The sequence below is a fragment of the Haliotis cracherodii genome, unplaced genomic scaffold (assembly GCF_022045235.1).
Source record: "Haliotis cracherodii isolate W230 unplaced genomic scaffold, xgHalCrac1.p SCAF_14, whole genome shotgun sequence".
Lineage (NCBI taxonomy): Eukaryota > Metazoa > Mollusca > Gastropoda > Lepetellida > Haliotidae > Haliotis > Haliotis cracherodii.
This window is the reverse complement of record NW_027266269.1, coordinates 33,585,202-33,602,701: the sequence shown is the minus strand read 5'-3', so window position 1 is coordinate 33,602,701 and position 17,500 is coordinate 33,585,202. Positions and strand designations below refer to the sequence as shown.

Genomic DNA, 17,500 nt, shown 5'->3' with positions numbered 1-17,500 from the left:
GTTTTAGATCTGTAACAAAACACACACCAATACTTTACAAGGAATTGAACAAACTATGTCACTATTGTTACGTTCGTACAACAGCATCAACCCAGAATGCATTTTGCGGTACTTAAAGACAAGGTCAAAGTTCAAAGGTAATAATAAAATTAAAGGTTCAAAATACAATAATTAAATTTTCGTTGTGTTCATGGAAATTCCTGCATTCTGATTAGCTGAATTGGTCACGTGTTATTGCATTCATTTCCCAATGAATGTAAAAAATTAAGCCACGCCCACCGCGGCGCACTACTTTTATTATTGCGGAATGTCGGGGAATCCCAATATTACAGTCGAGGGAATTCCCTTTCTGCTCACGAGTATCGTCATGCAGAGGACATTTAGCGACTTTCATGCATATTCATTGTCTAAACTACCCTTTGAAACCGAAGGCCGAGAATGAATGAAACAGCAAACGTGCAGGCTGCTCGCCTGTTTTTTTCCCGCTCGCCTCGGTTCAACTTTCATGTCTTCGGGTTTCATTTCTAACTAGCATTTCTCCAACTGTGTTTTACCGTAATCAGGGGAGTACTGTTTGAGGCACGCGGTAAATGACCATGTTATTTGAAACAGCCGCCTTCTCTCGGGCATACTTCTTCCGGTTTGTTACAGTTTGACTGTTGCAGTTCTTTTCGCCTCTTGCCTTAATTGACAGGTCCAATGAACGTTGTTTTAATCCCACTCTCCGTTGATTGGCTACTGACTGTGTAGGCGTAACAAGTTATGTGCATAAATTAAACGATCACCTGATTCATGTCACACCACTGTATGTATTCCTACACCTGGAATGTTTATCAATGTCGTCATTTTTTCTGTTTTGATATATGCAACTGTTATGCAACTGGGTTAAACTATTGTAGATAAAACATGGTTTACATTGTCGAATTTAATTATAAGCATTGACTGTATATTTTTTTCGGTTCATTGAGGTATGAATCGAAAAGCCGACGAGCAAACTTTAGTAAGAATCCGCTACGCGGATTCATACAGTTTTCACATCGGTTTTTCGATTCATACCTCAATGAACCGAAAAAAATACACAGTCAATCCTTAAGTAAACTACGGTTATAACGAACTCAAAGGGACCCCATATTTTAGTTCGTAATAACCGTAGTTCGTTATAAGCAAACATGTATACAGCTTATATACAACAAATGCCCGGGACTAAAAAATAAGTTTGTTATATCGGTCAGTTCGTTATAAGCGTGTTCGTCATATACGTAGTTTATATGTATCATAGAAAAATGGAAACTTCTAGTGTGAGACAAACCACAAAGAATACATATATGGCAAATAATACTTCATCTAGAAAACAATCCCAGCACGCCAGCAATGGCGATAAATTGGGTTTGTTTTCAAAATGGCACCGCAGTATGTGTGAGTGAGTAGGGTTTAACGCCGCTTTTAACAGTATTCCATTTATATCGCGGCGTGTCAGCTTAATGTGGGAGGAAAGCACAAAGTGATGCAGGTCTCAGACGTTTACCACTTTGGTGAAACCCACGAGCACGGGTGTGGTGCTGACAAACCTTGAAACATAATCGGGGCGAACCGGGATTCGAACCTACAATCATAGGTTTCAGGCTTTCCCAAGGGACGCAACTCTGCACAGCGAATCGCGGCGCCTTAGACGACTGTCCCCGGTGCCCCCCGCAGTATGTATTGTATATCCAAATTTATAAGTGCCTACCATTGACGACACTTCGTATTCGTCACTCCCCTCCATGTCACGTGACAGACCAAAGTCGGAGATCTTGCAGACATTCCCGAGTCCAAGGAGAATATTCCTGGCAGCCAAATCTCTGTGAATTATCTGTCACATAATCCCAGGATTTGTTCAGCATTAACCAGGGGGAGGTATTGGATAAAACTTTATCAACACAACATACATTTGAATCCAGTAGAGCTGACATGAATAAAATATATCGTTGATCGTCACAATATATTTCCCCCCATATATTCTTTTGTTAATTCTTCATTTCATTATTTATTTATCTACTTCGTTATAAGTCATTTTCTTTTTTAAGCTTTCTCGTGCATGACATGTTTACCATTTCGTGAACACGCCATATATTGATATACACGCGCGAAAATAATTTTTCAGACGTTTGACGTCATTGCACCTTCAATGCCATTTGGCAAAAAAGTGTCACTTTGAGCGAGAATGTTTCAGCTTGGGAGGCCGTGTACTGCGCTTGTCATTTGAAATCTGACCAGTATGAATTGATTTCAAATTGTTTATAACCTTCAAAGCTTACACACATTATGCGTTGCTACATATACACAAATTATGCGTTGCTACATTTACACACATTATTCGTTGCTACATATACACACATTAAACGTCGCCACATATACACACATTATGCGTTGCTGCATATACACACATTATGCGTTGCTACATATACACACATTATGCGTTGCTACATATACACACATTATGCGTCGCCACATATACACACATTAAGCGTCGCCACATATACACACATTATGCATTGCTGCATATACACACATTATGCGTCGCCACATACACACACATTATGCGTTGCTACATATACACACATTATGCGTCGCCACATACACACACATTATGCGTTGCTACATATACACACATTATGCGTCGCTACATATACACACATTATGCGTTGCCATATACACACACATTATGCGTTGCTACATTTCCACACATTCTGCGTCCTCACATACACACACATTATGTGTCGCCACATATACACACATTATGCGTTGCTACATATACACACATTATCCGTTGCTACATACACTCACATTATGCGTAGCCACACACACACACATTATGCGTCGCCACATATACATACATTATGCGTTGCTACATATACACACATTATCCGTTGCTACATACACTCACATTATGCGTAGCCACACACACACACATTATGCGTCGCCACATATACATACATTATGCGTTGCTACATATACACACATTATGCGTCGCCACATATACACACATTATGCGTCGGCACATATACATACATTATGCGTTGCTACATATACACACATTATGCGTCGCCACATATACACACATTATGCGTCGGCACATATACACACATTATGCGTAGCTACATATACACACATTATGCGTCGCCACATATACACATATTATGCGTCGCCACATATACACACATTATGCGTCGCCACATATATACACATTATGCGTTGCTGCATATACACACATTATGCGTCGCCACATATACACACATTATGCGTCGCCACATATACACACATTATGCGTTGCTGCATATACACACATTATGCGTTGCTACATATACACACATTATGCGTTGCTACATTTACACACATTATGCGTTGCTACATATACACAAATTATGCGTTGCTACATATACACACATTATTCGTTGCTACATATACACACATTAAGCGTCGCCACATATACACACATTATGCGTTGCTGCATATACACACATTATGCGTTGCTACATATACACAAATTATGCATTGCTACATATACCCACATTAAGCGTCGCCACATATACACACATTATGCGTTGCTACATATACACACATTAAGCGTCGCCACATATACACACATTATGCGTTGCTACATATACACACATTATGCGTTGCTGCATATACACACATTATGCATTGCCACATACACACACATTATGCGTCGCCACATATACACACATTATGCGTTGCCACATATAGACACATTATGCGTTGCTGCATATACACACATTATGCGTTGCTACGTGTGCCATCCCTTTAGCTATCTGCAATGCAAAGGAGGACAAGTCACGTGATGACAAGATGTTCATCTGGTCCAGAGCATCGTGTTCCTGCGTCTTCTCCTCGGTTTTCTGGCTTTCCTCTTCCTCCCTGTGCTCTCCTCCTTCTCTGCCCGACCCTTCGTTTGTTCCTTCACCATCGCTCTTCTCCTTCTGGGGGCGCCTCTTCCTCAGAAACTGAAGGAGGTTTCCCCCGGGCACATATTCCATGATCAGCAACGTTGGCTCTGTGAGTGAGTGAGTGAGTGAGTGAGTGAGTGAGTAACTGTAGGAGGTCTCCCCGGGCACATATTCCATGATCAGCAAAGTTGGCTCTGTGAGTGAGTGAGTGAGTTAGTGAGTGAAGAACTGTAGGAGGTCTCCCCGGGCACATATTCCATGATCAGCAAAGTTGGCTCTGTGAGTGAGTGAGTGAGTGAGTGAGTGAGTGAGTGAGGAACTGTAGGAGGTCTCCCCGGGCACATATTCCATGATCAGCAAAGTTGGCTCTGTGAGTGAGTGAGTGAGTGAGTGGGTGAGTGAGTTAGTGAGTGAGGAACTGTAGGAGGTCTCCCCGGGCACATATTCCATGATCAGCAAAGTTGGCTCTGTGAGTGAGTGAGTGAGTGGGTGAGTGAGTGAGTGAGTAAGGAACTGTATGAGGTCTCCCCGGGCACATATTCCATGACCAGCAAAGTTGGCTCTGTGAGTGAGTGAGTGAGTGGGTGAGTGAGTGAGTGAGTAAGGAACTGTATGAGGTCTCCCCGGGCACATATTCCATGATCAGCAAAGTTGGCTCTGTGAGTGAGTGAGTGAGTGGGTGAGTGAGTGAGTGAGTAAGGAACTGTATGAGGTCTCCCCGGGCACATATTCCATGATCAGCAAAGTTGGCTCTGTGAGTGAGTGAGTGAGTGAGTGAGTAAGGAACTGTATGAGGTCTCCCCGGGCACATATTCCATGACCAGCAAAGTTGGCTCTGTGAGTGAGTGAGTGAGTGAGTGAGTGAGTGCGACCTGCATCTCATTAGAGCTGACATATTGTGAAAAATCTGAAAACTCATTCAGATGAAATGTACACACTGCAACACTACACCGACAGCGACGTGGACGTACCTGATGATGCCACATAGCTGAGGTAGGTGACGACGTTGATATGTCGGGGCACTTTCCTCATGATGACCGTCTCGTGGTAGAGGTTCTCCTTCTCTGCGTCCGTCGCTGTGTCTGTTGACAACACATTTGTTTCATTAGTGAGGGGTTTTATTTGCTCTTCCCCGCCACACTGCAATATTTTAGCTAGATGACGGCGGTCTGTACATAATCGAGTGATTGACATCGTGAACATCATAAACATCGTTACTGAGCCTCTAAGAAGAGGAAATAGATTCTTAGGTACCAATTATAACCCGGAATCCCCCCCAGCCCCCGAAAACGCCCCCAGCCCCCCAATCTCCCCCCCCCCCCCCCCCCCCCCCCTCCTCCTCCTCCCCCCTCCCCCGCCCCCTCCCAGTTACGTCCCAAAAATGAATACCAAAGACTTCTAAGCAGTTGAAGCCGACCTTTGCACATCTTAACAGCGACCAGCTCCCACTTTCCGGTTCCGGCAATATCCAGCGCTTCCGCTTTCATCACCTTCCCAAAATTCCCTGCGCCAAGTGTGTCCAGGAAGTGGAGGCGATCTATGGGAAATTCGTCAGTGTGGATGGGAAACTTGACGTAGTGGGACGACTGGTTGGGGAAACAATTCGAGAATAAACAAACGAGCTTCGAGACAAGTTAGATTAGTGTATACCGCAGACTATATGGCAATTAAAGCAATTATATATGAAATATACATGTCAATTTGACCGGTTTGGCATTATCGTCAGTTATAGAATATGTCGACCCAGGCAAGTAGTTCCAAGTATTAACTCTGTACATAACAGCGGACCAGAATGGCAATTATAAACTACAAGCCGTCCGGCCGCTGACGTGTCATTTCTCCTGTGACCAGGAACCTATGATTGTGGGTTCGAATCCCGATTTGCGCCGATCATGTTTCTGGGTTTGTCAGCACCATACCCGTGCTCGTGGGTTTCACCAAAGTTGTAAACGTCTGAGACCTGCATCACTTGGGGCTTTCTCTTACATTAAGCTGGCGCGCTGTGATACAACTGGAATACTGTCAGAACTGGCGTTAAAAACACTCACTCCTGTGAACGTGGTTGACGTGAGCTCATCGTAGTGTACACGTGGCGCAATGGTTCATTTCATATCAGGGCGCTGGGGTAGCTCCATGGTTAAAGCGTTCGCCCATAACGCCCGGGTTCGATTCCCCACAATGGGTAGAATGTGTGAAGCCCATTTCTATTCGTAAATATTATCTTTATTGACGCTTTAGCAGCCACGCCCCCTTAGTCTGCCTAATGGTTAAAGTGTAGGCTCGCTACGCCGAAGGCCTCGGTTCGATTCTCTAATTTTCTGGTATTTTCCGACATAATATTGCCGAAATATTGCTAATACGGCTTAAAACAATACTCAATCACCCGTATTGAGGGCACACCTACCCGGTTGTACTTTGCCAGCTCAAGACGAAATTTCAACGACTGGTCCATTTTCCGTTTGTACCATTTCTTAAGGATAAAGAATTGCATATCAATATTAGAAAACATTCTTCAAACACTTGACTGAAATATTCGATTTTAAAAGCATCTATCTCTATATTATTCACAGGACAAACAAGTAAGTTGTATCGTGTTCCGCTAGTTCCACCCTGCTCCAATGTTTGCATGTTCACAATATCCCAATGTTTGTATGTTCACAATATCCCAATAATTGTATGTTCACAATATCCCAATGTTTGTATGTTCACAATATCCCAATGTTTGTGTGTTCACAATATCCCAATGTTTGTATGTTTACAATATCCCAATGTTTGTATGTTCACAATATCCCAATGTTTGTGTGTTCACAATATCCCAATGTTTGTATGTTCACAATATCCCAATGTTTGTATGTTCACAATATCCCAATGTTTGCATGTTCACATTCTCTCTATGTTTGTATGTTCACAATATCCCAATGTTTGTATGTTTACAATATCCCAATGTTTGTATGTTCACAATATCCCAATGTTTGTATGTTCACAATATCCCAATGTTTGTATGTTCACATTATCTCTAAGTTTGTAAATACCTATTATCTTAATGATTGTAGGTTTCATTGGTTGAATTTCTGAGTTATTTACCCAACCCAACCATATGTCTACCGTACCTCACCCTCAAAGGAGTGATGAAATAGTCTATCAGGTGGCGTTAATACATATTTGTACAATGAATGTGAGTGTCAGTTACAATATGATTGGCTAACAAAATGTTGGAAATCTGGATATATTGCGGACTTTTCACTGCAATTATTGAAATTAAAACAAAATGTCAGTCTCACAACTGCGAGTCTCCACTTCGACACAGAAAACGTAAGCATGTTTTTAAATTTACAATATGTAGGTCCCAATTCACTGACGTACCATTTTGATCCATTTCCTCCGTTTGAAGATTATCAAGACGCAGATAAAAATGAGAGCCGCCGCTCCACCTAATCCACCAATGGTAAACATGCTTGGCCCACTATCAACGTGGGCCCTAGGATCTACGAAAATGTTCAATAAAAAATCACAAACATTTAAATGCTTGTATATAAGACATAGCACAGTCGCATGAACTCGTTTCTTTTGGACAAATTCGCCATTAGATAAACCTGAGAAAAAAACGTGGATCGTGAGTTTTGAATCCCACATTCGGATCCACTGTCATTCGGAGCGGCAGGTCGGTGTCTTGGGTCGGTGACTCGGTTCTCTGGCCGCGTCATGCTAAAATACTAAAATACGTTAAAAGATGGTACTCTTATTATCCTGATTGTCGTTCGGGTTAAGATAACAAAAAAGGACTAGACAGTTCGGTAAGGGGCATCCATGTTAAACTCCGGCATGGTTTCTCATCGTGCTGGCATTACAAAACCGACAGCTATGTCTAAAAATAATATAAAAAACATATTTGGACAGTTAGACCACACGCAAGCTACATTGGGAACGTGTGTGTTCTATCCGGTTTACAAAGAGAACGTTTTTGGATGTAGTATTTAGGTCCGAGTACCGTACGTAGGCACAGCCATATGACCAGATAAACTTTGACCCGGAAGTCGTATTATTGCTATGCGCATCGGGATCAAAAAGAAAGCCCCACCTCTTTTGCACGTGCTGGGATGAAAACAACTACAAATCGTTTGTACAAACCGCCAAAAAGGAAGAATGTGACTTTGAAAATATATTATTTTTCTTAAAACAAAAATGAAAAAGGCCCTTCTTGAATTGTTTGAAAATTTCAGAAACGCACACTACTTTGAGAAATCATTGTGAAAGTTCACAGCTGTGCTCACATGAATGACAATGAATCTTTATTTTATCGAAGCCTCTTACAAAAAACATGCAAGTTCTTGACAGGAGCTGGTTTTCGCCAGGAGCGTAATTAAAGACAGTAAGAAAAAACAAAATGGGAAAAATAAATCATCTTGGGCCACGAACTTGTTTAAATCTCAATCTTATCCTGGCATTTTCATGCAACTTGTTGTTGTCAGTAGCAGACAAAATAAAATTGCCTTTGATGTCGCACTTGGAGCACTTCAGAAAAAGACAATTGTGTTCGTTTAGGGCCATTCCATGCGAAAATCTTTGGAGGGCTTTCACATTTTACTAAAGGGCGGTGGAATATCGGAGAAAAAGATCATATTTTTATAAGATTGGACAAAAGCAACCAACGGTGGGGCAGGAAACATCTAGTATCGTCACCATATGATAGCGATTTATAAAATACAACGTCAATGTCAGAGAATATCAAGTCTCGATTATCCCTTAAACAGATTCCATTGCGGGTAACCGGCAAAATAGCGGTGAAAAATAATATGAATGGATCACTTAAAACCAGTGATGACAGCAGGTGATCGCGTCAGAATAGTCAATGGATAATGGCTTTGGAAGATATTTCTTATGATTGTGAAAATGGTTTAGTAGTTTTAATCTACCTGTTTCGTCTACATGCAAATAGCTGTTGTAGTACAGACTTGGTCCTGCACAGGTTATGTTGCACTGGATGTTCTTATTGGCTTCTGGACCAAGGACATTTTGGAATAGGACCCTATTGTAGATGACGGCACAAAGTGGGCAGCCCAATGATTCTACAACAAACAAACACATTGGAAACAACAGGCAGATCCTTTCAGTCCGACGTAGTGAGTGAGTTTGGTTTAACGCCGCTTTTAAGAGTAATCTAGTTCTAGCCCATGTCAGCTTAATGTGGGAGGAAAGCCCGAAGTGATGCAGGTCTCAGACGTTTACCACTTTGGTAAAACTCATGAGCGTAGGTAGCGTGCTGACAAACCCAGAAACATGGGCGAACCGGGATTCGAACCCACAATAATACGTTTCTGGTGTGTCCAAGGGACGCAGCTCTACAAATTGTGGCACCTTTGGCGACTAGGCCACCCGTGTATCCCAATCCGATGAAATACTGTAAGCCTTAGGTGAGACGTATTCCAGGTTTTCAAAAAAGTATTTAACACAATTAAATTCCGAGGTATTTTTTCTCTTCTTCATGTGAAAACATCTGGAAATATATCGATTTTCTTTTAATGTTTGTTTGTTTTATTGTTAACGGTACTGAAGAAAGATTTGTCCAAATCTAACAAACATTTATATTGTAACCTCCGCCTGGGTCACTTGGTATTATATCACGGTGTGTCAGCTTGATGTAGGAAGAGGTGAGGTGAGGTGAAATGGGGTTTAACGTCGCATCCAAGATTATTGCACTTATATAGCGATGTGCATGTACGTGTGTGTGTTTGTGTGGCTGCTTGTACTAGTCCGGACTGATGCCGATTTATAGTGCTAGCTCACTGAGATACCATGCCGCAGTTTAACATGAATATCCCACTCAGACACAGTATACTGACTCCGTGCCGACCAGTCCTTGTTTTAGCCCCTTAATGCCGAGCGCCAGACGGGGTAACAACAAGTACCATATTTTAACGTCTTTTGGTATGACGCGGCTGGGGATCGAACCCCGGACCTTCCGCTCTCCGGGCGGACGCTCTACCACTAGACCACGGACGCGGTCCTGATATGGGAACAACGCCCGAGGTGATGCGGATCTCAGGTACCAGTTCGGTGATACCCACGAGTACATGGAAGATGATGACGAACCTTGAAAAATGATTCAGGGCGAATCTGCGATTCTAACCCACGATCATAGGTTTCTGGCACGCCTAAGGGACGCCACTCTGCACAGCGATTTGCGGCGCGTGAAGCGACTGGGCCATCCGTGCCGAACTCAAAGGAAACTTACTTTCTGATATAGGTCCATCGTTGATGTACCATGTTGTGTTGGATGCACAGATCCTGTTGTCTGACCACTTCGCGGCACAGATAAACTTCGCCTTGCCCCCTATTTCCACATCCTGGTGCACAGGTTGAGTCACCCATATATACTTAGCTGGAATATAAAAAGAAAAATCTTTAGAACATCGATTTGGTTTTTTTACGATATATTCATGAGATCGCTATAATTCTGACTTAAAATAGGCATTCAATGAAATAGTGTTTGCTCGCGAAACAAATAGTTAATGAAACAAATAGCTAATGAAACAAATAGTGAATGAAACAAATAGTGAATGAAACAAATAGCTAATGAAACAAATAGCCACGCTCTATCCACTAGACCACGGAGGCAGTCCCAAACCAAGAAATATGAAATGATCAGTCCCTGGGGTAAATGAGGTCGCCCCGTTAAAGGTGAGCACGGTTCTACCATGAGGCCTGATTACGACAGTCCGCCCATACCCCCCGACACACACACCCCGCCCCTCTCCCCTACCCTTCCAAAAGTTAAATATGTATGCATTGCCGCTCCTTATAATCAAATATATTATATATTTTAATAAGGGATGCGGGCAGAAGTCTTGACCATTATTCATAGTACCTCACCTTGAATTGTTACTTCTATTGTGCTATTGGCTGTGTGTCCACTCGAATTGCTACAAATGCACGTGTAATTCCCTGTGTCGCTGTGGTCAACTTGACCAATCACCAGTCGTCTGTGGTACATGTCTGCAGTTGTGTTCAGTTTTGACTTCGTCGCCATGGGAACACTCCATGTTATATTAGGGTACGCTGTGTCTGGCCTTGAAAAAAGGGTATATAGTCTGTAGTGTTTGACCTGACGAACCTATCATATGCATTAAAACACTCTGTACTGATTGACCTGACGATCAAAGTATTTGTATAACATTCTGTAGTGATTGAACTGACGAGCAAAGTATTTGTATAACATTCTGTAGTGATTGAACTAACGAGCAAAGTATATGTAAAACATTCTGTAGTGATTGAACTGACGAGCAAAGTATTTGTATAACATTCTGTAGTGATTGAACTAACGAGCAAAGTATATGTAAAACATTCTGTAGTGATTGAACTGACGAGCAAAGTATTTGTATAACATTCTGTAGTGATTGACCTGACGAGCAAAGTATATGTAAAACATTCTGTAGTGATTGAACTGACGAGCAAAGTATTTGTATAACATTCTGTAGGGATTGACCTGACGAGCAAAGTATTTGTATAACATTCTGTAGTGATTGAACTGACGAGCAAAGTATTTGTATAACATTCTGTAGTGATTAAACTGACGAGCAAAGTATTTGTATAACATTCTGTAGTGATTGACCTGACGAGCAAAGTATTTGTATAACATTCTGGAGTGATTGAACTGACGAGCAAAGTATTTGTATAACATTCTGTACTGATTGAACTGACGAGCAAAGTATTTGTATAACATTCTGTAGTGATTGAACTGACGAGCAAAGTATTTGTATAACATTCTGTAGTGATTGACCTGACGAGCAAAGTATTTGTATAACATTCTGTAGTGAATGAACTGACGAGCAAAGTATTTGTATAACATTCTGTAGTGATTGACCTGACGAGCAAAGTATTTGTATAACATTCTGGAGTGATTGAACTGACGAGCAAAGTATTTGTATAACATTTTGTAGTGATTGAACTAAAGAGCAAAGTATTTGTATAACATTCTGGAGTGATTGAACTGACGAGCAAAGTATTTGTATAACATTCTGGAGTGACTGAACTGACGAGCGAAGTATATATATAACATTCTGTACTGATTGACCTGACGAGCAAAGTATATGTAAAACATTCTGTAGTGATTGAACTGACGAATAAATTACATGTATAACATTCTGTACTGATTGACCTGACGAGCAAAGTATATGTATAACATTTTGTACTGATTGACCTGACGAGCAAAGTACATGTAAAACATTGTGTACTGATTGAACTAAAGAGCGAAGTACATGTATAACATTCTGTACTGATTGACCTGACGAGTAAGGTATGTGTACATTTCCAGCCTGCTTCTACATAGATAGGAGCTTGCTCTATGTGACGTTACTCTCAAACCAAACAGTACTCACTGTCCTTGACAAAGACATTCAAGGGTCAGAGGGTCTCCGTACAGGGGTTGCTGCTGATAGGTCCACAAGGTTGCCTTTAAGTCTGAAGAAGAATGTTGCTGATAGGGCCACGGGGCTGTCCAAGATCCTGGAGGAAACACGGTTGCCTGGGGGTCTGAAAAGACATTTACAACAATCTATAAATTGGAAGCACTGAATGGGACAGGATAAAAACGGAATAGTTGAGAGGTGAAATCCAGGTTTTGTGGCATCTTCGTGTTGTTGCCATTCTCATAGTATGCATCTGAGTGCTGTAATTGATGTGATTCAGACAGTGTAGTGCTGCTAGTGCTGAGATATCTTAGTGATGTAGTCATTGTAATTTAGAAACTCTGGAGCTGTAAATCTTGTTATGGTGACCTTTAAGTTGTAATTGTAATGGTATATTGTAGTTTTCCTAATGTCTGGCCAAGTCCCTGTTCCGTTAAGCCCACAATACACATAGAAATCATTTCCATGTTTTATTCTTAACTACATGCTTTCCCAACCCGCAGACCAAACATTTCACAAATGTGGAAGAAAATCAATTATTTTTTACGAAAATACCCCTTAACTGGACATGCTGGCTGTTCTGAAAATAATGTGTTCTGGCTACTAATCTGATTTTCTCACCATTTAACATGTTTAAAGAAATGAAATTGTACGTTTTGAAGCTCTCAATATATTCTGTCCAGAATATGAAAAGGTCAGTCCCTTGAGTAACGGAGGTCGTTCCGTTTAATGTGAAGACGATTTAACCATGAGGTTAGACTACGGAAGTCCACGGGGACCAAATACTAAATACTGTTAATCTTTCCCGAAGAAGGCTGAGTTTCAATCGCCTAGACACTCAAAATCATCAGTACCTCATCTTGAATTGTTATTTCTATTGTGCTATTTATTAACTGTGTGTCTTTTGGTATGACGCAGCCGGGGATCGAACCACAAACCTTCCGCTCCCCACTAGACCACTAGACCATAGAGACAGTCCTAAACCCAGTAATATGAAATGATCAGTCACTGGGTTAAATGAGGTCGTCCCGTTAAAGGTGAGCACGGTTCGACCATGGGGCCAGATTACGACAGTCCACAGAGACCAAATAATAATCGACTCCACACTCATTATTCGGAAAGACTTCCGCCCTTATCTTATCCCCCCCACACCCCCACCACACCCGCCATTCTCCCCCCTACCCTTCCAAAAGTTAAATATGTATGCATTGCCACACAATCCTCATGATCATATATATTTGGGGATACGGACGGAAGTCTTAACCATTATTCATAGTACCTCACCTTGAATTGTTATTTCTGTTGTGCTATTGACTGTGTGTCCACTCGAATTGCTACAAATACAAGTGTAATTCCCTGCGTCGTTGTGCTCAATTTGACTTATAACCAGTAGCCCGAGGGACCCCTCCGCAGTTGTAACCATTTTTGACTTCGTCGGCGTGGGAACCCTCCATGTTATATTAGGATGCATCAGGTCTTGTCTGCAAGCAAACATGGTATATATTCTGTAGTGTTTGACCTGGCAAACATAGTATACTTATAACATTCGGCAGTGACTGACTTCACGACCATGGTTTATGCATAACATTCTGTAGTGCTTGACCCGACCAACATGATTCATGTAAAACATTCTGTAGTGTTTGACTTGACAAACATGGTATATGTATTACATTCCGTAATGCTTGACCTTGTCACATGGTATACGTATTACAGTCTGTAATGCTTGAGCTGGTCACAAAATATATGTATGACATTCCATAATGCTTGAGCTGATCACAAGGTATATGTATTACAGTCTGTAATGCTTGACCTTGTCACATGGTATATATATATGACATTCCGTAATGCTTGACCTTGTCACATGGTAAATGTATTACATTCCGTTATGCTTGACCTTGTCACATGGTAAATGTATTACATTCCGTTATGCTTGACCTTGTCACATGGTATATGTATTACAGTCTGTAATGCTTGAGGTGGTCACAAGATATATGTATTACATTCCCTAATGCTTGACCGGGTCACATGGTATATGTATAACATTCTGTAATGCTTGACCTTGTCGCATGGTATATGTATTACATTCTGTAATGCTTGACCTTGTCACATGGTATATGTATAACATTCTGTAATGCTTGACCTTGTCACATGGTATATGTATAACATTCTGTAATGCTTGACCTTGTCACATGGTATATGTATGACATTCTGTAATGCTTGACCTAGTCACATGGTATATGTATTACATTCCCTAATGCTTGACCTTGTCACATGGTATATGTATTACAGTCTGTAATGCTTGACCTTGTCACATGGTATATGTATTACAGTCTGTAATGCTTGACCTTGTCACATGGTATATGTATTACAGTCTGTAATGCTTGACCTTGTCACATGGTATATGTATTACAGTCTGTAATGTTTGACCTTGTCACATGGTATATGTATAACATTATGTAATGCTTGACCTTGTTACATGGTATATGTATTACATCCCCTAATGCTTGACCTTGTCACATGGTATATGTATTACAGTCTGTAATGCTTGACCTTGTCACATGGTATATGTATTACAGTCTGTAATGTTTGACCTTGTCACATGGTATATGTATAACATTCTGTAATGCTTGACCTTGTCACATGGTATATGTATTACAGTCTGTAATGCTTGACCTTGTCACATGGTATATGTATAACATTCTGTAATGCTTGACCTTGTCACATGGTATATGTATAACATTCTGTAATGCTTGACCTTATCACATGGTAAATGTATTACATTCCGTAATGCTTGACCGGGTCACATGGTATATGTATTGCATTTCGTAATGCTTGACCGGGTCACATGGTATATGTATTACATTCCGTAATGCTTGACCGGGTCACATGGTATATGTAATGCATTTCGTAATGATTGATCTGGTCACATGGTATATGTATCACATTCCTCAATGCTTGACTTGACGATCATGGTATATGTATTAAATTCCGTAATGCTTGACCTGGTCACATGGTATGAGTGAGTAAGTATGGTTTTACGCCGCTTTTAGTTATATTCCAGCAATATCACGGCAGGGACACCAGAAATGGGCTTCACACATTGTACCCATGTCGAGAATCGAACCCGGGTCTTCGGCGTGACGAACGAACGCTTTAACCACTAGGCTACCCGACCGCCCCTCACATGGTATGTGTATAACATTCTGTAATGCTTCACCTGGCCACATAGTATATGTATTACATTCCGTAATAAGGGTGAAACGATACACCGATATTCCGATGCATCGCGATACTTGACCCACGATACGATATACGATACACGTGGGCCCATTTATCGATACGCCACGATACGGAACGCAAATCTCAAGTAAAGCGTTTCCTCGCTATTGTGCCTTTCAATAAACCGCTAAATTGGTTATAGCTCGCGGTAACGCATGGCTCCCCAAAACGTACTTACATTTTTAATAAGCTCAGGTTTTACACCGACATGTTTTTCGCCATCTCAAAAAACATTATCAGCTGATCCCCGCAAGCACATAACACCGGAAATACCTGTCAGCAAATCCGAACTGAAGTACGCAATTAAATACCATTACTATACTATCTTGTTATTAAAACGTGTTCATTATATATCTGGACTTGTGTTTGTAATATATTTTATTAATTTTATTCAAAATTTCATTTAATATTTTTTTCATTAAGTTATGTGAAATCGTGTGTGAAGAGATACTGCAACCACGGTCAGATTACCGCTTTTGACGTATTGAAACGAACTTTAGTTGCTAGAGAATGGATACATATATTAAAAATGCCATACTTTGACTCTTTAAAAGTCATGTGTGTGGCAAATTGGCGAATATATGTCAACATAAGGTTTTCGCAATCGAAATACATGTAGCACGGGAAGTCCCTAGAGTGACTGATCAAATTGTTCCATACGTAAAAATATCCTGCAACAGCAATCACCAGTACCAAAATGCTACACTTGTGGTTCTTATAATTTGAAATATATATATATATATATATATAGTAAAAGCTGCAACTAAGGTAACACGATATTGGAATATATTATTCCTGATAAAATTCTTTGAAGTTGTATCACCGGTGGAGTACATTAATTATTTTCTGGTGTTTGAACTTTGAATTGTTTTTAAGGAAAGTTAGAGAAAGTTCCAACTTCAGTAGTCTTGTTATTATAAAATAATTTTGACTGTTCCAAAATCATGAAAGGTTCAATCTTGACATGCTTTAAGTCTTGTTTTATTTATGATTGCGTATCGAGATACGTATCGTATCGTGACCAGAATATCGAGATGCGTATCGTATCGTGACCTTCCTGTATCGTTGCAGCCCTATTCCGTAATGCTTGACCTTGTTACATAGTATATGTATTACATTCCGTAATGCTTGACCTTGTTACATGGTATATGTATTACATTCCGTAATGCTTGACCTTGTTACATAGTATATGTATTACATTCCGTAATGCTTGACCTTGTTACATAGTATATGTATTACATTCCGTAATGCTTGACCTTGTTACATAGTATATGTATTACATTCCGTAATGCTTGACCTTGTTACATAGTATATGTATTACATTCCGTAATGCTTGACCTTGTTACATAGTATATGTATTACATTCCGTAATGCTTGACCTGGTCACATGGTCACATGATATGTGTATTACATTCTGCCGTAATTCCAGACCTGGTCATTTGATATATTGTGTTTAATCGTACCCCGAGGCCGGGGATTGTTTCTCATAATATCAACCACTGGACACAATTATTTCCATATAGATGGGCGATTGCAGTATGTGACGTTAATCTCAAACCAAACAATACTCACTGTCCTTGACACAGACATACAAGGGTCAGAGGGTATCCGCACAGGGGTTGCTGCTGATCGGTCCACAAGGTGGCCTTTAAGTCTGAAGAAGATTGTTGCTGATAGCCCAACAGGGTTGCCCGGGGGTCTGAAAAGACATTTACAACAATCTATAAATTGGATGCATTGAATGGGATCAGGAGAAAAACGGAGAAGTTCGGAAGTGAAATTCAGGTTTTTTGGCATGTTCGTGTTGTATCCATTCTCATAGGGTGCATCTGAGTGTTGTAACTAATATGCTTCAGACTATGTAGTGGT

At 40.8% G+C, this 17,500-nt stretch overlaps 1 protein-coding gene across 1 annotated transcript in view; it reads right to left on the bottom strand.

Annotated features, from left to right (window-relative positions):
* LOC139460752 (fibroblast growth factor receptor homolog 1-like) overlaps positions 1–17,500 on the bottom strand; it is a 34,605-nt gene that overhangs the window by 2,934 nt on the left and 14,171 nt on the right. The window contains exons 6-17 of the mRNA XM_071242223.1: positions 17,204–17,330; positions 13,637–13,833; positions 12,323–12,476; positions 10,818–11,014; positions 10,180–10,326; positions 8,861–9,013; positions 7,311–7,432; positions 6,352–6,417; positions 5,365–5,533; positions 4,919–5,029; positions 3,777–4,054; positions 1,730–1,852 (exon numbers count right to left, since the gene is read on the bottom strand). Of these exons, the coding sequence (XP_071098324.1) occupies positions 1,730–1,852; positions 3,777–4,054; positions 4,919–5,029; positions 5,365–5,533; positions 6,352–6,417; positions 7,311–7,432; positions 8,861–9,013; positions 10,180–10,326; positions 10,818–11,014; positions 12,323–12,476; positions 13,637–13,833; positions 17,204–17,330 (1,844 nt within the window). The remainder of the gene's footprint in view (positions 1–1,729; positions 1,853–3,776; positions 4,055–4,918; positions 5,030–5,364; positions 5,534–6,351; positions 6,418–7,310; positions 7,433–8,860; positions 9,014–10,179; positions 10,327–10,817; positions 11,015–12,322; positions 12,477–13,636; positions 13,834–17,203; positions 17,331–17,500) is intronic.